The sequence below is a fragment of the Electrona antarctica genome, assembly GCF_951216825.1.
Source record: "Electrona antarctica genome assembly, chromosome: 21".
Classification (NCBI taxonomy): domain Eukaryota; kingdom Metazoa; phylum Chordata; class Actinopteri; order Myctophiformes; family Myctophidae; genus Electrona; species Electrona antarctica.
The window spans coordinates 15,383,746-15,405,646 of record NC_136802.1 but is presented as its reverse complement, the minus strand read 5'-3'; the positions used below and the strand labels follow the sequence as shown (position 1 = coordinate 15,405,646).

The window sequence follows — 21,901 nt, the reverse complement described above, 5'->3', positions numbered from 1 at the left end:
TTACAAAACACACTAACCACTACATATATATTGCCTATTTGAAAATAGCAGATATACAAGCTCACAAGCCTGTAGATCGGCTATTTTCTAAATATCTTTTTATACATTTTGAACTGGTGGAATGGAATATTCTGTGCAATGAGTACTTTTACTTTTGGTAATGTTGATATTTTGATGCAGACTACTTCTACACTTTTACTCAAGTTAATTTTGAATTCCGGACAATTACTTGCCATACAGAGTATTTCTGCATGGCAGTATTGATACTTTTACTTAAGTAAAACATGTGAGTACTTTTTCCACCCTGCCGCACCCCCATCCCGCCCCCCCCGACTCTCTCTCTCTCTCTCTCTCTCTCTCTCTCTCTCTCTCTCTCTCTCTCTCTCTCTCACGCACACACACAGCTTGTGCTGTGTTATAACATCACTACTCTTACCGCCTGATGAGAGATCGGCCCTAGAATACATTGGAAGCTGAAAGAGCACACCCGTCCTCCTCCTCGTGATGGCAAATTGATTTCTGGGGCCTCCTCAGTGCACGTACGGCGGAGACGGCAGTGCACAGCAAGCGCACGTGCGGCTGTGAAGGATTCCTTTGAAGGAGTGGAAGTCAAGAAGACGGAAGGCCGGGAAAACCGACAAACCAAACCATATGGTCTTATCACTGATATCCATCATTTTGGAGACCGTGAGAAGCAATGAGCGACGCGGCGGAATGAATGCTAAGCAGCGGGATGGGATAGAGCCGAGGTGGAAACTGGAAAGTGTAAAAAAAATAACTCAAATCCGTGGAATTGTGGAAAGCGAGAAAAAAGAGAAGGATTCTAACCCATTAAGCTTGTAAAGCAGCTTTGGTTGCTAATACTTTGTTCCAGCCCTCCCCCCACCCAAGCAAAGATTTAAGTTAAAGGTGTTTGCTTTAAGAAATTATAGAAGCTATTATATTCAAAGATTTGCACAGAAATTGCCACGATTTTTTTTCAAAAGTAGCAGATCTACAAGCTGTGAAGCTTTTACAGTATATCTGCTATCCCCATGGCAGCAGTTATTTGCTGGATTAAAAAGAGGTTGCCAAGACAACACAGCCTTTGTTTGATGTTGTTATCAAATATGACACATGCAAGGGAAGGGTCAACATTCGGAGAGTGTGCACACTCTCAAAAATGTTTGTTCTGGTTGGAGTAAATCCCCCCAGATAAATAGCATGCCCAAATAATCCCTGCATGCACTTTTCTCTGCATGCTTTATTAATGGTTATTCAGTCACTTTATATAGGCACCTCCATCGGGATATCTTTGAATATAAGTATTATTTTAAATCAAACATTCTTAACTACTTTAGTGCCCAGGAAGTCCACACAATTACACCTGTAATTACACCTGTAGGAGGTCCAAGATGTTTGGAGACGTCTTTAGTAAGGCTGTCACGATTCTCGATACGTATCGAAATCGAATCGAAATTGTCGTTTGACACAGTGTATCGAAATCACAAGCCGACTCGCAGGTCATTTTTGTAATGATTTGAAATTGTAAAGTATTGCAATCCAATTCAAGTGAGGTGTATGTTTAGTTATTGTATATTTAGTATTATGGTTAAAACATTGAGAGCTTCTGTTCTGCTGTCTGCACTGCAGACAGACAGTGACGCTGTGTTGTGGGGTAGCAGCCTAAAGCCTGCCAATGTCGCTGTGCATGTGTGACTATAGTGTCTGTCTGTGTCTGTCTCTGTCTCTCTCTCTCTCTCTCTCTCTCTCTCTCTCTCTCTCTCTCTCTCTCTCTTTGGGGGGCTGCGTACCCCAAAATTACAAAATTAAAACAAAATACCCCCAATATTTTGCTGTAAAGCTGGCAACTGCATTAGTGCACTATTAGTGGCTTTACTCTTTCTTTATTGCTCATCTCTCTTACTGTGATTTTATAGAGCACATTGTGAAATATTTTACTGTAAAACTGCATTTGTGCACTATGGCTACTAGTGGCTGAATTCATTCAGCGACTAGTCTGTCTGTCTGTCTGCCTGCCTCACTCTCTCTTTTGGGGGGCCTGGGTATCCCAAAATTACAGCGAAATGAAAACAAAATACCCCAATTACCGCGTATCCCAGGGGGCCCTGAAATTTTGTCTAGGCCGCGAGTCGGCAGGGCCGGATTTACCCTCCCAAGGGCCCCTTGGGAGGGTAAATCCGGCCTTGCTGACTCGCGATATTTCATTGCATGCGCACGTCCGAGCCACGGACGTTCCTGTCCGACTCCATCCCATGCATGCGTGCTTCCACCGGGGGGGAAATGGGGGCGGAGGGAGACCACACTGACAGGATCACAGGACAGACCCACACACACACACACACACACACACACACACACACACACACACAGTCACAGTCACACACACAGTCACACACACACAAAAATAGGAGGTTTTAAAAAATATCGATTGAATCTTATCGAATATCGAATTGAATCGTGACCTTAAAATCGAAAGTTGAATTGAATCGTGTATTAGGCGAATTATGACAGCCCTAGTCTTTAGGTATTTTTTATCGATATAAAACGGGATCGCTAAAATCATATTTTTTTTAACTTCTCAGAGCTCCCGGGCATGTTTTGCGCCATTCACTTCCTTGTTTACGGGCCGACAAAACGTATTTATCTCTGAATCTACGGCGCTCTCTGATCTCTTTTGATCAGAACACCGATGTTCTGTCCTAATTTATGACTTAACCAAACATCTCGTTTGGAATATTAACACTTCTATAGAGAGATCAGACTTATTAGCGCGAGGTAGTAATGGAACATTATACTGTACCTCCCGGTTTTGGGGCAAATGGAAGGCGGCACTTTTCAGAGTAAAATCTGCCTCATCTGCTGGGGGCACTCTAGCGCCTTTATTTTGAAAAATGACGGTGCACTAAAAGTGAAATAAATAAATAAAATAGTTTGAGATTGGGGGTTGGCGGCCAAATACATATCATTATGTGGGTCCTTAAAAAGAGAACCACTTTATAGGTTAAACCCGGCCACAGGTCTTAAGGGGTTGAAAGGGATCCATGATATCACATTTATTATATGATAATGGTAACCACTTGGCTGAAACATTGAGAAAAGTGGAGTTCATGCATTTTTTGTGTGTGAACATAATAACGCAGCCACTCTGTCTTTGGGTTAAGGTGGCCTTACACTAGCCGATTTTTTTCAATCTGAAATCTGATAGCACCACACACTACAGGATAATCGGAGCGGGGCAGAGCAAATATCAAACATTCTTGATGTTGATCGGGCCGATCCCGATCGCGCTTTGAGCGGTCGGGTACCCCCCGAGCGTCAAAAATGCCCAATTATCGGCTAGTGTAAGGCCACCTTTAGTGTCCATGGTCTGAGTGAGATGTCTCCCAGATGTCTCCCAATATTGGAATATGTAACAGTCCCTGTTGTAGAGGGAACTCAATTTCACCTCTGCCTCTTGTTTTGGAACTACAGGCACGTTCCAAAATAATCTTTTTTCCTTTTATACCCCAAAGGTCAGCGGTGCCATGATGCTACAATGAAACCAAACTGACACAAATAAGCAGAACACGGGTTATGATTTAATTCACTGACGCCACAGGGCATCACCCTGAATATAAGCATTAATTTGCAGAGTAAACTAGATGAATGAGAGGGGTGCACTCAAAATTGTACTAAAAATGCCCCATATATTATCCCAGACGAGAAAACAACTCTGCCTGGAAATTGTTCAATTTGTATACAAAGCTTAGAGCTACAAAATGGAAAGCCACCTCTTGCCATTACCTCGTTTAATTTAGGCAGACAGACAAAACAGTTGACATTCACTCTAATTCATTTGCTGACTCTAAATTCAAAATGTAATTACTGTAGCCTCACATGAGAATTTCAAATGCCATGTAAATAGATTTTTGGCAACTGCAGATTTAACACGGCAATCTCTTCAAAGCGTTATCATTTTGTATCATCACTTTCAGGCTAACCGTTTCATTCTACGGTGTGAACTTTACATCACTACCTCGACAACGTTGCCTTTGTGTAATCTTTTTTGTTGACAAAATGTGTGGCATTTCACATTTGAGACGCATTTTTCAAACTGGAATGTCTATTAAAACTCAATGGTCGCCAAGGACTTATTTAACTTCTTTTTCATGATGTCCTGGAGCGCCAATGACGTGTTTTTCGTGTTTTATAACATGGTAAAAAAGAAAAAAAAATACTTTTTTTTTTGAAAAAAATAAAAATATATAAAATAAAATAAAATAAAAGATATATGGTGGCGGTCTGGGACTTTTGGCGCCCCCTGGTGGCGGTGAATGAGTTTTAATAATAATAATATCTCAGATGTATAAAGCTTTTCTAAGTACCCATTGAGTTGCCTGAAAATGGTCTATTGACCGAAACGTTGCTTAAATAAAGTTGTCCTTATTGTGTTGAGTGTAGACAGTTTGCGGCTCATTTTTATTCTATTGATTTAAAAGATACCAGTAAATTCAACAATGAGTGCCCAGGACTCGTACTAGCGTTCTGGTATACCAGTCCAGGAGCGCTGGTCTAGGATCTCTCCCTCCTCGCCAAATACGTTTTTAACGTGTTATTTAGCGTTCTATTTATTTATTGATAAACCTATAATGTTGGCTTTATACCGCATATTAAACTCTCGGTCGATCGGCAGCTCTGTTCGACTGGCCTTCCCTTCAGCCACAATGCATTGAAAAACACAAAGGTGGAGGCTGGAGCATTTCTAGTCCTTTTTATGAGTATTCCATTTCAAATCGCGTATTTTTGAAAAGTCGTGAAAATGTGGCGTAAATCTTTGAATATATATTTCAGAGCGAACATTTTTAACTAAAATATTGGCTTCTGGGGGGTCCCTGGAACAACATATTTTGAGGTGGGGGTCCGTGGCCCAATAGAGATAATTCTGGGGGTCCTTGACATGAAAAAGGTTGAGCACCACTGACATAGAAACATGGGTTTTTCAGAAAAATGTTAGGAATTTGAAGCCTTTTTTTTATCGACCTCAGTCCAAAATGCAATTCCCCTTGACCGCGCTTCTAAAATATTCATGCTTCTTATGTAGTTGATAGTCTGAGCCACGCAACCACCTCCGCCATTACTGTTTTCGTCTGTCCGAGAGGCAGGCGTCTTCTATGACGTAATAGAATAGGACTCTAGATGGCGCCGGTGATGCATGAGTTAACCAAAATGGCCTAAACCAGAGATTTAGGACGGTTTATGAGAATGACAATGAGGACAGAAGTGTGGGCAGACATAAACGCTGAGCTATGAAGGCATATTTCTATTGTTCTGTTGAGTTGTTGGTCTCCCATTTCCTTGATGCCTATTCTAACTATTAGGGGCAGTGTGTACACTGCTATTACTGCAGCGCCCGTGCAGTGTCGATTTCCTCAACGAAGAATGTCTGTCGACAAGCTATGACTAAATATATTGACAATTTTGTCAACAAGATAAAAAATGGAGACTAACATGTTAGGGAGGGACTAGTGGAGAAGAGATCCAATAGAACTATAAGAGAAGTCATTTTGTGTTGGGTAGCACTCTGACAATGGCAGATCTACAAGCTCACAACGCGCGGGAAACGTTGTGACGCGTTGTTGTTTTTAGCATGCAACCAACTGTAAAATCAGGCATTATGACACCATCAAGGTCGCCTATATATATATATATATATATATAGAGAGAGAGAGAGAGAGTCGACAAAATAATTCTGTAGATATAGTCGACTAATAATCTTATGGTATTTAGTCGACTAAGACTAGACTACAACTAAAACTTTTCAGATGACTAAAATATGACTCAAATTGACGCAAACTGACTCAAACATAAATGTTATTCAAAAGACTAAAACTAAATCAAGATTTGCTGTCGTAATCAACACTGATGATCGGGGGCACGAACCCGACCGGGACCTTCTGATTTCCAGGCAGCTTCTCTTATCTCTTCATGATAAGAAAGGCGTTATCTTGATGTCATTTTGTCTTCTCTTATCTGCTTCTCTAACCTGTCTGCTGCTCTTATGTAGAGTTTGAAATGGATTTTCATGGGTATCTAACTTCCTGATTGTGAACTATTTCCAAGTGAAGTACGATGGGAAGGCAGCGGAGAGCTCAACAGCAATCGGGGGCAGGATTGAACTAGCCTCGCGTAGCCATACTAATATCACTGCAGGATATTTGTCTGGTTATGATTTTTTTCCAAGGGATGGTTACAAAAAGATTGTAGGTTAGACCTACAACCAATCAGAGCAGCGCAGCTCACTATACGTCACACACATACAGTGCAGGCACACTTTAGCATCACAAAGATGACAAATGCCGCTCGTGGCAGGCGTGCGTCTCTTCCTGGTTTTTTAGACAGCTGGTGGATGGAAAATGAAGCTTGTACGCGGCCACGGGGGCAAGCTTTTCCGGGAATCTGGCCGCATTGGTGGAGCTTAATTTCCAATCCACCAGCTGTCTAAAAACCAGCTGGTGGATGGAAATGCCACGAGCGGCTTTTTGCCGCACCTTGACGCCCAAGTGTGCTTACAGCCATGCTGCGCCCTGGTTGGTTATAGCCTCCACTACTGCTGGTCCGCCGAGACACGCCCACAATTGAGTGACACCAGACTCAATCTGCCTGGGGCAATATGCTTTGCAAAGGCTGATTGAAGGCTCGCTACGCACGACTAGGATTGAACCGCTTTGAGTGCTACCAGACACCGCTTTGGGGTATGAGCTACAATGACCCACCTGGCTGGAGGTCACTTCGGAACCACAACATATAGGGTCCTAGGGATTTTAAAAATGTTGTTGATGAATTAGATAATTTGAAAGTTGGACCCTGCAAACAGCATACAGCATCGCCCTCTAGTGTTCAGATAATGAATCTTCTAGAAGATTGTGTGATGGGTGAATGTCAAGGATATTATTGGTTGACAGTGGATTGGTGCTGATGTAAGCATTTTGTTTTACAGGAAATAATCAAGATTGGATTCTGTTATAAACATTATTATTATTATTATTTATTTATTTTGGCCACACAGCAACAGGGCAATCTCCCCTTCTGCTGTATTCCTCCGTCTACGGCACGAATAAAGAAGGACCGCCATTGTATTCAGATGATAATTGTCTCCACCAGGCCGAAGGCATGGGGAGAGAGTATGTTTTGCACTCCGTCCGTGTGTGTGTGTGCGCGTCCGTCCTTCCTTCCGTCCGTCTGTTACCAGCTAATCTCTGCCACCGTTGGCCCGATCCATGCCAAACTTTGCACACACACTCCCTGGATGCCAACGACGAACCTCTGCCCCAAATATTCCTCAACGGCCTGTTATAGCGCCACCATGAGGCCGATTTAGGCAAAACACATTTCTGTAGATTACTCGTACACATTTTATCCATACATCACACAATTCGGTATACACTATCTAGTGTATCATGTGATCAACACGGATCTGCACCATTTCCCATCTTCCATCCTGATTGGCTAAGATTGCCTTCCAAAGCTCACATGATTGGTCCGTTTCGAACAAAATGCCACAAATCACAAACAGTGTGCAATTTCCGTGAAATTATACACGCACATTTCCACTAGGCCGAGGACGACATGCCACTCATTTCTTACCCAAATCAGCCTCAAGGTGGCGCTATAACAGGCCAATTCCTGTTTTTAGCTATAACTGCATCGATCTGTATACAACTTATGTATGCGCACTCCCTAGAGGCCATGGAAAAACATTGTCCCTGCATCCCTCCACATCTGCCGGTTATAGCGTCACCATGAGGCCGATTTCTGCAAAACACATTGCTTATGTTAGTCGCACAGATTTCATCCAAATGTCACGCAAATCGGTACACATGATCTCTGTAGTCATGTGATCAAGACGAGTCTGTTGGATTTCTCAGATTCTACACTGATTGGCTAACATTGCCTTCCAAAGTTTTCAGGAGTGGCCCGTTTTGTACGAAATGCTGCACATGTCCTGCTCATCCAGAATTCTATCCTCATGCTATGAGTGATCTGGCTCTGCATTTCCTCAACAAAATGAAGAAAATTGTTGAAAAAAAATAAACAAAAAATGTTTATATTACTCCTAAACATTTTGCCAAACATCTCACACAGTCCTATCCTCCTGGTGGAGACCTGTGCCCAGAAGGGCACTTTTTCTAGTTCTTCATTATTATACTTGAATATTGGAAATACTGGTAACGCTAAATAAGCTCTTCTGCCCCAGAAGGAATAGTGCTAAATGCATATATGGTGGCGTGACGTGTCACGAGGTGTGATGTCACGAGGCGTGACACGACGCACTGACTGACTGACTGGAAATGCAGGTTTTCATATAATAAACGCGACCTATACGGTTGCTATAATAATAATAATAGTCTAGATCCCGTGTGTGTTGCTAGAAAGGTCCATAATAAAGTATAGATTTTCTACTGATTTGTCTCTCTGAAAAAAAAGAAGCCACTTTTGTACGAAAATCTTGGCAATATTGTGTGACTTCTGGCTTGTGACGAACAGGTCCAATATCGGGTCTGCCCACTTCCCGCCGATACGGGAGGTATAAACCAGAGATGGCGAGTCTTGCTTGAAACGTCCTGTTTCCTGTCACCATGCAGCGACGGTGGTGCTCACGGGTCTGGAGCCAAACGTCACGTACGAGGTCCGGGTGGCCGCCGTCAACGGGAAGGGACGGGGAGAGTTCAGCCACACGGAGGCCTTCCAGACGCTACCCATCCGTAAGACCCCAAAACGCACGCACGATCACACACACACACACACACACACACACACACACACACACACACACACACACACACACACACACACCCTGATCAAGGGCCAGGGGATTAAGTCCAGCCACAGTCAGAGGCCTTCCAGAAGCTACCCATCCGTAAGACCAACCCCCAATGTGACACATTGTGAGCTTGTAGATCTACTATTTTCGAAAGATTTGTATACATTCTGAACTTGTGAAATGGGACATTCTGCATAATGAGTACTTTATACTTTTGGTACTTTAAGTACATTTTTATACCATACTTTAGTACTTTTACTCAAGTAGTTTTGAGGGATGCTACTCCTAGGTTTAATGTTTGTCTTGTCTAGACAGACATTAAAAACGCCATTGACAATGGACAGAGTTTAATGTTTGTTTTGTCACCAACACAAACATTGAATGCCATTAACAATGAACAGAGTTTAATGTTTGTTTTGTCTGTCACTGAGCAAATCGGCATATGATGTTATGTTATGATATCGCGATGATGTAAGATGGCTGCGCCTGCAAGTGTAAAATGAGCAGAAAGTAGCAGATCTACAAGCTCATAGCGCGCCACCGAGTGGCGTGCTACGAGCTTGTAGGTCTGCTATTTTTGAAAAATTGAAAAACGACGAAACATAGCTTTTTCAGAAAACATTTTATAGAATCTGATCTCAGGTCAAAATGGGTTAATACAAATATAAGCATTATAATGACAAACATACAAACCAAAAAAAAAAAACCTCAAAAATATATTTGAATGTGGCCTTATCAATATAAATGTGTTTAGTAGCAAAGAGGGTTTTCATATTTAATTTGGTTTTCCTACCAGAACCGTTGTCATGCAGTAGCTGAACTGACACCACTTGATACCACACTTTGTTCTCTTTCTTCCCAGGCTGAAAATAAGCACAGTGCTGGAACAACAGCAATTTAATTAAAGACTAAAGAGTCAACATAAAAAATAAAAGAAATAAAAATTAAATACTGCTGTCAGCGGTATTTTAATTGCAGTATTTGGCACCGCGGCCCACATTTGACATGGACTTGTTTGTCCTCACTAGTTTCTCTGATGTGGAGTGCTTTGTAACGCATAAATGCTATAAACAAAAACAAAATCCTACCATAATTATATTACCATAATATTGTTATTATATCAAGAATGCCAGCACTCTGTATTCACTGCAGTGACTGGAATGCAAAGCTCAGACTTTACATCAAAAGTTAATTAACCACATGAACCCAGCTCGCATGCATCCAGTAAGTGGATAATAATTAATAACTCACATTTGAGTTTGTTAAAAGTATCAATACTGCAATATAGTAAATCATACTCTGTTACTTTGAAATAAAGGATTTCCAATATGTACACATGCACTCTCCTTGCTGTTGGACAACAGAGAAACCTGCCTTGAATGAAAAGTCTGAAATACAGTCAAAGCAACGCTCCACACCATAGACATATATACATAGACGCCCCTTCCGGCTCTGAGGCGTGTGTCAAAATTGAAGGCACTATTTTCCCGACATTCCTTGCGAAGAATAGCGGAAGCAAAGCGGAAGCTTGTCAAGCTTCCGCGTGCGTAACATAAGTCCCGGAAAAGACGCGCTGTGATTGGCCAGTAGTCACTTGAGTGACAGCGAGAGACATGGAGGAGTCGCCTTCAGCAAATGCCTTCAGCACTTCTAAATAATAAAGCTGCGGAGAACTGTTGCTTTGTGTTCACTCTTTAATGTTTTCTGTTAGTAATCTAATCCCCCTGGCTCTGATGTTGTATTGTTAATAACTTTGTTGTTTGTGTTTGTTTGTTTGTCTTGTTTTGTATTGTAATGTATGACTGTTATAAAGATTTGTTTAAAAAAAAAAAAAAAAGCCTTCAGCACTGCACTTCCGCCTTCATTGGGATACACGTCGCTCCAATGAACTGCAGCGGCAAATGAGGCATCTATTTCTTAATATCTATGCTCCACACGTCCCAAACTCTTCTCCCTTCTGGCCCCAAAACTGTGGAATGCACTCCCCGTTGCAATCAGAACTGCAGCATCACTCCCAATCTTCCGCCGTAGTCTGAAGACCCACCTTTTCAGACTCCATCATGGCCCATAGCACTTATCCTACCCCCTTAGATAGCACTTTTTAGACTTAGATAGCATTTGAAACAGACTTATAGCATGTCATGTAGACAGCACAATAATTGCATTGTATGTAGTCATAGCACATCATAGAACATATGTATAGCATAGTATAGTATATATGTATAGTTAATATGTATAGCGTCATTATATAGATATGTTCTAGTTACGTTCTTAGCTTACGCATGTTTCTTGATAAATGCATTTTATATATGTGATGTATTCACATACTTTTGTTCTTGCCTAAATGTAAGTCGCTCTGGATTAAGAGCGTCTGCTAAATGCCTAAATTGTAAATTGTAAGCACAATTAAGGCAACTGAGATCCACACTGTCCTAAACGTGGTCTCCCCCTGCATGCCTTCCCCAGGAGAACCGAGCCCCCCAGCCGTCCACGGACAGAGAGGGATGGGCAAGGCCTACCGCCTGGGTCTGGTCAAACAGGACGACGGAGGGATGCCCATCATTGAGTACATAGTCAAATACAAGACGGTGAGTATCGCCCAGCACCACTTTCGCCTTTTTAATATTTGGAATGCATTGTTGGGCAGCCTGAATGTGAGAGGGGCATTTGAAGGTAAGTAGCCTTGCCGAGCCATGAGGCCCATAGGGCAGGAGCCTATCTCCTGTTTCTGTTAACGTGAGGCAGCTTGATGTACAAGTACACCCCCTGGACATGACGCTAGTATGTCGCAGGGACTTACCCCCAATCCAACCCTTGATGCTGAGTGTCAAGCAGGGAGGCACTGGGTCCCATTTTTAGAGTCTTTGGTATGACCCGGCCGGGGATTGAACCCCGACCTCCCAGTCTCAGGGTGGACACTCTAACCACAAGGCCACTGAAGGACCGCCATAATAACTCTGAGGGCCTCATTTATAAACATCAACGTGATTTACACCAAATAAATAAATGGCCGTCACCGCAATTTTCGGCATTCATCATTCCAGCGTGACTTTGGACTATGACGTTCCCTACGCCAAAACTCACGTCTGGTCGGTAGCTGTCGTAGGCTTTGTCTACGCCCGTTTTTCTGTCGTAGATAAGCGGGGCAGCCTTGTCTGACCAGCTGACAGGCATCTAAACATAATGATGTAGTCACTCCTAAAATGCATATAGCTATAAAACTAATAAATAATACATTTTGTAAAGCTTACATCAACGATGTGTCATATGACATTGGTAGGATATTTCCAACTGTACAAGCAATTACAATTATAAACAATAGCTATAACATTACTTAATTTTACAAGTTAGATGCTTAATCATTCAGCCATTTATTTTAAACAGTGCTTTACTGGCTCTGTTAAAACATATGAGCGCATATGTGCGAGATGATTTTGACCACGGGACCGCAGTGGGACTCTGAGATCAGAGGTAACACTGTGAAAACTTGGATTTGGGCATAAATGGACATGGACTATTTTATTTCCAAGTGACACATTTTGACGACACAATCAACTGCAAATTTAGTGTGTGATATTGTGATATTTTCAACTAAAACTAGACAAAGTAAAACATTTCAGATGACAAAAAACATGACTAAAACTAAATGGAGTTTTATTCAAAACACTAAAAGTAAATCTAAATAAAAATGTGCTGTCCAGATCAACACCGGGACCGTGGTAGGGACATGACTCCCCAGCAAGGCTCTTTGAAGGCCATACAGGAGAGGACGGTCAGACCAATCGTCCATAACCCAATAATCAGTGTGTCTCGTATCCTCACATGAAAGACGGTTATGGACACATCAATGACATCATATGATGGCACACGCGTCAAGGGCAATTAAAGCACATGCTATAAACAGACGGTACACAACACTTGTGTACCCTGCATGTGCAGGACACAGGGGTGGTGTGTGGAATGTGTGGGCGCATGCACACACACACATACACTCTACACACACACGCGTGCGCACGCACACATACGGTACATGCGACGGCATTCATACTGAAATGCACTCACGTATCCCACGGGCAGTGGTGTAATGTACTCTAGTTAAGTACTCCATTAACTCATTCACTGCCAAATTAAATAGCCTACCTAAATTACCACCCAGTGCCAGGCTTGTTTCGTATTTGCTTATCTTTGTAGTAGTCACAGAATATTCATCTCCATCGCACCCCGGATCGCTGATAATCAGAGAGCCATTTGCTGCGCCTCAGGTCTATGCCGGGTTAAGTAATGTATAGGCTACTTAAGTAAAATCTTTTGGTATTTTTTGAGTGGTGCAACCACTCCTACTCCTATAGGGTCCCTGTGTCCGAGCACGAAAATGTGTCCGAGCACGAAAATAGCATTATAGCCTTTGTTCACCACCAAGTGTCAGTGTCGCACAGCCTAACACACAGACACACACACACAGGCTAGGGAGGAGTAGCCTGGCTAATAAGCCAGACCGAATCAGCCGTTGGCAAAAAAAAATGTGCCTGCCGGCGGATTACGGTCTGGAGAGGCTCAATTGTATGCCCATTTCCTACACCAGAGAACTGGTGTGGCCAATCGGGACACGGTATGCAATATGGGCGGGCTTTGGTACAGTGACGTTCAATGCTTGAGACCTTTGACTGACAGTAGCTCTGACCAATTGCGTCAAAGAGAAAATGTTTGAACCCGCCCCCCAGGAAACAAGATCGATACACAGCATCTCCAGACTCAAATACCACACGACAGTGTGATTTGAGTCTGGCTTATTAGCCAGGCTAAGGGAGGAGGGCTTGTACAGTGTACTTTTACTTGTGTGTGTGTGTGTGTGCGCGCGTGGCTGCATGGCTGCATGGGTGCATTTGACATGCTTTCAAAAGCACCTAACAGGAGGGTTTCTGATTTTCTCTCTCTCTCCGCCCTCTCACACTCTTTCGCTCTCTCTCTCTCTCAGGATAAGGAGGAACAGTGGATGACCAAGCTGGTGCCGGGCGCCGACGACTTCGCCATGCTGCAGCCGCTGCGGTGGAACACGCGCTACGAGGTGGAGATCACGGCGCGCAACGTCAAGGGCCTGTCGGAGCCCACCTTCTACCAGTTCTTCATGCCTCACCAACCCCACATCACAGGTATGAACAACACCTCCCCAACCCCACATCACAGGTATGAACAACACCTCCCCAACCCCACATCACAGGTATGAACAACACCTCCCCAACCCCACATCACAGGTATGAACAACACCTCACCAACCCCACGTCACAGGTATGAACAACACCTCACCAACCCCACGTCACAGGTATGAACAACACCTCACCAACCCCACATCACAGGTATGAACAACACCTCCCCAACCCCACATCACAGGTATGAACAACACCTCCCCAACCCCACGTCACAGGTATGAACAACACCTCACCAACCCCACGTCACAGGTATGAACAACACCTCACCAACCCCACATCACAGGTATGAACAACACCTCCCCAACCCCACATCACAGGTATGAACAACACCTCACCAACCCCAGGTCACAGGTATGAACAACACCTCCCCAACCCCACGTCACAGGTATGAACAACACCTCCCCAACCCCACGTCACAGGTATGAACAACACCTCCCCAACCCCACATCACACAGGGCTTTAAGCAACTAGTCAACTAGTAAATCCACTAGTTGACCTTGCTGGTACTAGTTGACTAGTTGATAAGGAAAACAAAGAAAAGAAAGCTTTATTCTTATTTATTATATTTTTTTGATTTTTGTAGACCTAAAGTTCAGCTAGAATGTTAGATTATAGTCACCAACTTACACAGTTTTTAAATGTACAAATATGTGACTGTTGCTGGCAAAATGAGGCTCAACTTACTTGGCTAGAATGAAAAGACAGAAAAAAAGGCAGTTTTGTTTTTACACAACTAGTCGACTAGTAAACTAGGCAACTAGTAAAAATCACTAGAAGTGAAAGCCCTACTTCACAGGTATGATATGATCAACACTTCACCAACCCCACATCACAGGTATGAACAACACCTCCCCCACATCACAGGTATGAACAACACCTCCCCAACCCCACATCACAGGTATGAACAACACCTCACCAACCCCATGTCAAGGTCAAGGTAAACTTTATTGTCCACAAGGAACATTTGTCTTGGGCTTTCACCCCTGCTGCAGCCACACACACAAAACATTAATGACAAACAAAATACATAACAGAGGGAGACACAACATTACACAAATGCACTATAGTGTGGATCATCTAACCTCACGCAGTCACTGCTGTTTCATAGCCTCGATCGTTCAACATTTTATTTGACACTGGTACAAACGACTCACATTCACATCACAGGTGAACAACAGCACATCAATCGGCCATCACCTCTCTGGGGGGTGTGTGTGTGTGTGTGTGTGTGTGGGGGGGGCATTTTAAGGACTTTTGTAACACCATTTTAATACCTAAAGAAAAAAGTCATCAAACTATACTATATAAAATCTGGTCAAACAATAGAAGCAAAAAATCTACAAGCTTTCATGTCCCCTGCAGCCCCCCGTGTCCTCCTATCCCTATTCCTTGGCAAAGATTTGGCAAAAACAATATCTACAGGCGTGTACCAGTGGCGTGTACTACATTGTTGTTTTTGGTGAGGATATTTAGTGAAGAGAGACCACAGGAAAGGGCCTACAATACAGCCTTGAGGGATTCCGTTCAACTATAGGGTTTAACTGGTTAATGTGTTCATCAACTTCATAGTCATTTTAATAGTTTTATCTGCCGCTGGGAAGCTTTATTTAAATATGCAAAGTAGCTAAAGCTGTCAATTGTAGTGGAGTAAAAATTCAATATTTGCCTCTGACATGAAGTGAATTAGAAGTACAATATAAAGAACCAAGAAATGGATGGAGTGGCCTGGGCCATGGCTCAGTGGTCCAGGCACCTTGGCTGGTAATCCAGTCTGGCAGTGTGCCGCGGGTTCGACTCCCGATCCCGACGGCCTTTACTGCATGTCTTCCCCCCATCTCTCTCCCCATTTCCTGTCAGCCTACTGTCTGTCCCTCCATAAAATATATAAAATAAAGGCAAAAGCCACAAAAAAAAATGATAAAATAAAAATAAAAAAATGGATGGAGTATAAGTAGAAGTACATTACAGAAGTATCCGAAGACAGGGCAAGACTGACAGTCACTCAAGAGGAAATCACTTTTAAATGCAAGGGGGGAAAAAACGAAATGAAAGAAAACACAATGAAAATGGTTACTATGAACCCAGCAAAGAATGAATTACGTCCTTGGATGAGCATCACAACTCAAACATGCTGAAAGACCTTTTAATTTAGGTTTTGATAAACAAGACTTCTGTGTGTGTGTGTGTGTGTGTGTGTGTGTGTGTGTGTGTGTGTGTGTGTGTGTGTGTGTGTGTGTGTGTGTGTGTGTGTGTGTGTGTGTGTGTGTGTGTGTGTGTGTGTGTGTGTGTGTGTGTGTGTGTGTGTGTGTGTGTGTGTGTGTGTGTGTGTGTGTGTGTGTGTGTGTGTCTTGCTATAGACAATAAGGCCACCTGCTGGCCGAAAGTGGAACCATACCCATTGTATCTCATCACCAGTCAGTGAGTGAGCACTATAGAGCGTTGCAGTCCCGCCCCCTACCAGGGCCCAGGAAATGATTCCCCGTTCATTTTCCTCATAGACATTTCAAAAAGTATTTATTTAAAGACCTTTTAAGCGTCGTACAAATAAAAGCCAACTCGAGTTGTGAGAAATCATGACAACAAACAAAAATTTTCGGGCCGAACAAATAATTAGAAAGAAGAAGAAAACGGCAGAAACGGCACAAAATATTGTATTTATTGTCATGATTTGCCATGACTCGAGTTGGCCTTGTACGACGCTTAAAAGGTCTTTAAATAAATACTTTTTGAAATGTCTATGGGAAAAATGCATTGGGAATTATTTCCTGGGCCTGGCGTACGTCGTCATGAAAGGGGGCGGGACAGTGACGCTCTATAGTGCGCTAAAAATAGCCGATCTACAAGTTCACAACATGTCATATTTGCGTCCAAGCTTAAACCGGGCTTAACTCGTTAAAACCGGGACAGAATCTTTGTCATTTTAGATTGTAGCTATTAAGAGCACATTGGTTGGCTATTCAAAAATAGCAGATAGTACAAGCTCATAGCTTGTCACTTTGTGGAGCACTATGAGCTTGTAGATCTGCTATTTTTGAAAAATCATGAAAATGTGTGCAAATCTTTTGAATATATACGGTATATTTTTAAAGCAATTTTTTGCTTCTGGGGGGTCCCTGGAACAAAATAGTTTGAATTGTATTTACACTTTATTTAAATACATAGAATTTTGGTGGCGTCCTTGACTTGAGAACCACTGGTATAGCAAAAAGATACAGCAAAAATAATATAGAAAACTCTTAGGATTGAGAAGACATTTGGGTTAATAGTTCCACAGGCACCAGGCAGATGGACATCTCTTTTGCTCAAACGCTGTGCGGGGGAATTGGCATCAGCGTGCCGTCCCCATAATATGTGGCGCCATGCCGATGTCAATTCAAAACACAGCGGGAATGCCGTTCTGGCGGCCCTTAGACGCTTGCACACTGCTCTGCTCCGGCTTCTTTATTTATTTATTTTTGGAACAAGTCAAATGACAACAACACCAGTGCATAAAAAGCCCCAGGACGAGCCTACAATGAATAATGATTGTTCGTCCCGTAGCTTTGACCTCGATTGTCGTGAAATGTTTCGAGAAGATTGTAGTGTCCCTCGCCTGGCGTGCGTAGGATGTCGAACATGTCGGCTTGCCTAACGCTGTATTCATGAGCGCAGCAGCACTGACGTATTGTCACAGTGATGGAAAGTAACAAAATACATTTATTCAAGTACTGGTACTTTTTTGAGGTGCTTTTACTTTACAGAAGTATTTCCAATTTCCATTACTTTTACTTCTACTCCACTACATCTCAGAGGCTAATATTAAGTACTACAATTATTTGAAAACTGTAGTTACTTTGTTACTTTGTAGATTTTGATTAGGCCTATTATTACAAAACGTACAGGCTGAATTGGTATTCAGCCCTATGTGCAGTACATTATGTCCATTTGAAAATAGCCGATCTACAAGCTCACAACCTGTCGCAGTGCGACGCATTTTGAGATTGTAGATCTCTATTTTCAAATGCTTTTTTTTTAATGACAGATGGACTCAATATACAATAACAGACCTCTGTCTAATCAAATGCTCAGACCACCTGCTCATATCGATCTGCGCTGATTGATTTTGTGTCACATGCAACATGGCAGTCATGTAAACAAATACACCATGGTGCTTTAATTACCCTGTGCAATAGAATGCAGTCAGAGACATGTACTTTCTAACCTGTGGCTGTATGGACGAGCAGATAAATTGTTAGGAACAGTACAGCATTACAGCATTGTTTGCCTCCCTGACAGTGCAAATGAGAAGAATTAAGTCTATTTGAGGCTGTGTACGCAGAGCCTGCACAGTCTAAAATCAATGTGAACTCTCCAATTATGTTCTGAATACGAACCTCATGCTGGCAGAAGCTTCCATTGTGCCAAAGTGTGACTCAAACTCAGTGGTGGAAAGTAAGAGAGAGTCTGCAGTTTAGCTTGCAACTGGGGGTTGTCGCGATCCGATCACGTGACCGCGATCAATGATCATGTCATTTCCAAATGATCAGAATCGGATCGGGAGCACACACAAAAAATCGGGACATCCTTCTATCAATATTATATCCATATCATGATATTAGACTGGATATTTACTGTGATTTGGGATATTGTACTATTGTGATATGGCATTAAAGTATTCTATAAAAATATAAATATCGGATCTGGAAATATCGGTATTGGCTGATACTCAAAATCAAATGATCGGAATCAGATCGGGGGCCAAAAGAAATGTGATCTGATCGGGTCATCCCTACTTGCAACCCCATTGATGATGTCACTGGTAGGCAGGATTCTGAAGCAAATAGACCGAAATAAGATGATTCATGAAGATAGGTTGAAAATGCGCAAATTAAGTATTTTATTTTCAAAGCAATGTAATTTAACTCAAGTATACATTTGACAGTGCAACTGTTACTTGTAGTAAAGTAATATTTCACCAAGAGTATACATTGACTCACTTTTCCACCATACACTGACACCATGCTAGACAGGAACGCCCAAAAACGTCACATCCGGTTTTAGCCTGGGGTAAGAATTTTCTATGGCTGCCAATGCAACTTGGTCCAATCCTTAATCACATACGGACAAACATCTATGCCGATGCTATCTAACTTGCGGAGGTAGCGTGCCTTGTCCACGGGCAACAGATCTTTCAACGTATGGCATTGCAAATACGTTTGATAATCGCTACTCTGCAAGTTCTGCTCAATATTGTTTTGAAAATGCCGCAAATTGCATTGCAGTAAACGAGCGCAAATCACAACTTCCCCCGGTGGTGGGCGGAGTCACAGTTTGAGGCGCTGTTTACGCGCCGTGGTGTCAGTGTATCGCACTCCGAAAATAGCCAATCTATTCACAACGTGAACACAGAATTCACAGAATGTCACAGCGCGACACATTGTGAGCTTGTAGCTCTGCTATTTTTGGCACACAGCTATGAGTATAAATCAGGCATTTCAATGTCATTATGGCATATCATTAAAATATATTTTTTTATTCGAAGGACTATACACTAAAACTAAATAGAAATTTGCTGTCAAAATCAACACTGGGCCAAGGGCTATGCACTAATTCAGTTGTCTCGGTAGCTATAGGTATTTTAGAAGTGCGATGGAGGACAGGTGAAAGGATTAGTTTATTTTTGCAATTATCTCTACAATGCAGTTTCGTATCTTGTCATTTTGTCAAACAAGGATTCTAAGGCGCGTGTGCGTGTGTGTGTGTGTGTGTGTGTGTGTGTGTGTGTGTGTGTGTGTGTGTGTGTGTGTGTGTGTGTGTGTGTGTGTGTGTGTGTGTGTGTGTGTGTGTGTGTGTGTGTGTGTGTGTGTGTGTGTGTTACAGTAACTACCATTATTTACGCTAGCTGTCATTTTGCAAAGGGGTAGTTGCCAGGCTTTTCAAACTAAAAATGTGTGGAAATGAAACCTGTACTGTGAAATGGTTCCCTGGGCTGTTTGACAGATCTGTACCAAACGCACACCGTGCACTTCCTGCATGTGGAGATAAGCTACTTTTATTTTGTTTTTAGCTTAAAGGCTAACAGACAGTCTGTTGTATAAGCCAACAAGCCAACACATACTGTCGACTGCTTTCTTTTGTACAGTCATCGCAGAGATTAGCTCGCAACCAGGGGGCAGAAAGCGGCGCTCTTCACGGCATATCTAGCATATCCCAAGGCAGGGATGACAAGGGAAAGAACACAAAAGAACGGACTTGTGTCCTTTGGAAGAACGTCCCCGTCAAGTTAACTTAGGGAGAACTAGGGCTGCTACTGCTACTGATTTTGCTGTCAATTTCCCTTCAGTAAAGTTCACAAAATCTTTTTTTATACCTATAAATTAACGACTGATTGATTATTTTATGAAATGAAACTATTGTTAATAATCGGTTAAATCAATTAGCTGTTACACCCATGCAGTTTGGTTACGATCTCTCAGGGTCCTGACTGAGATGAGAGATCACATCGTTCTAGCCATAGACACCTGCTGGTTGATTTCTGAACTAATTTTCCGATATCTGCAAAGGAAAAAGGACAGTTAAATAGAATGGGACAAGCTCGGTGGCACTCAACTGTAGACATAAAAAGGTACTTGGGACTTGTCAGAATCTAGGGTGCGCTCTATTTGCACTCTGGTCTTTTGTGTCTGGGAAGAGATGTGCTGTGTGTGCCAGAAGTCACTTTGAGTGGCAGCGTGTCATGTACTGTATGCCTCCGCCATACTGGATTTCAATATAGCGGCCTCTATAAGATTACATGTCGCTCCAATGAACCGATGAGGTATTGTTGTGTTGGAGGTATCTACAGTAGGTTAATATATCTATGGTTCTAGTCAGAGACAGATCTGTACCGTGTCACTGGTAGGCAGGTCTCTGAATTGTCCACAGCCCTCCTCTGAGACACAGAGTGAGTAGAGTAGTATTTTAAGTTTGGAAAACTCAAGAGTAAGGTACGAGGTTAGGCTACCTGGAAAAAATGTGCTACTTTCCACCACTGGAGAACAGTGGAAGGATGCAAGGAGTCATGGTGGCGAAGGTGGAATTGAAATACCTGGGCTCATCTCCAAAGTTACAGGAATTGCGGAAGAGAGGTGGAGTAGAGAGTGCAGGCAGGGTGGAACAGATAGATGGAACGTGTCAGGAGTTATTTGTGACGGAAGGGAAGATGCAGAAGACGGTAGTGAGACCAGTCACGCAGTAGCCTGGGGCTTGGAATAGGCAAAAAGCTGACAAAGACAGGAGGCAGAGCCGAAGGTGGCATTATGCTAAGAATGCCATTAGGGACGGGATCACACTCAGTGTTGATTTTGTCGATTAAAACTATGACGAAGAATGTTCATCGAATACCATTTTTCACTGATGAGAACGAATTAAAAACTAAACAAAAACTAAGCTATGATGACTAAACTAAGACTAAATATTACATTGGAGGGTCGGCCCAGTTTAGTGGTTTTGGGCACAACTCAAGAGAGCATGCAGTTGAGATGGGCTGGACGACTCGTGCAGAGGAGGCAGGGATGAGCATAGACATATATGAGATCCGCTGTTTTCAAATGGCTGAAGTGGTTTAATGTATGTTTTGGAATAATAATCCAAATCTACAAAGTAACTATACCGGTAATAACTATAGGTTACGAAGGTAACCCTGGTTAATTAAATAAACAAGCGAGGAAGCTCGCTATGAAGATTGCGTCTTCTGACGTGATCACAGAAGCATTCTAATACACTCACAGGCAATCCATTGGCTGGGTCTGAGACTAAGGTGCACCTTGACCACCCCCCCAGGTAAAGGTGATAAAGGTGCCAATAAACCAATTAGTCCCCACTTCAAACATGTGGAACCTTCTCATGAGGCATTGCCTACAAGAAGGGCGTT

General features: G+C 42.7%; 1 protein-coding gene across 3 annotated transcripts in view; it reads left to right on the top strand.

Moving 5' to 3' along the window:
- Positions 1-21,901, top strand: part of LOC306914457 (neural cell adhesion molecule 2-like) — a 454,732-nt gene that overhangs the window by 414,157 nt on the left and 18,674 nt on the right. For all 3 annotated transcript variants that reach the window (XM_079491483.1, XM_079491484.1, XM_079491485.1), the window contains 3 exons: positions 8,625-8,744; positions 11,270-11,391; positions 13,779-13,953. In XM_079491483.1, the coding sequence (XP_079347609.1) occupies positions 8,625-8,744; positions 11,270-11,391; positions 13,779-13,953 (417 nt within the window). The remainder of the gene's footprint in view (positions 1-8,624; positions 8,745-11,269; positions 11,392-13,778; positions 13,954-21,901) is intronic.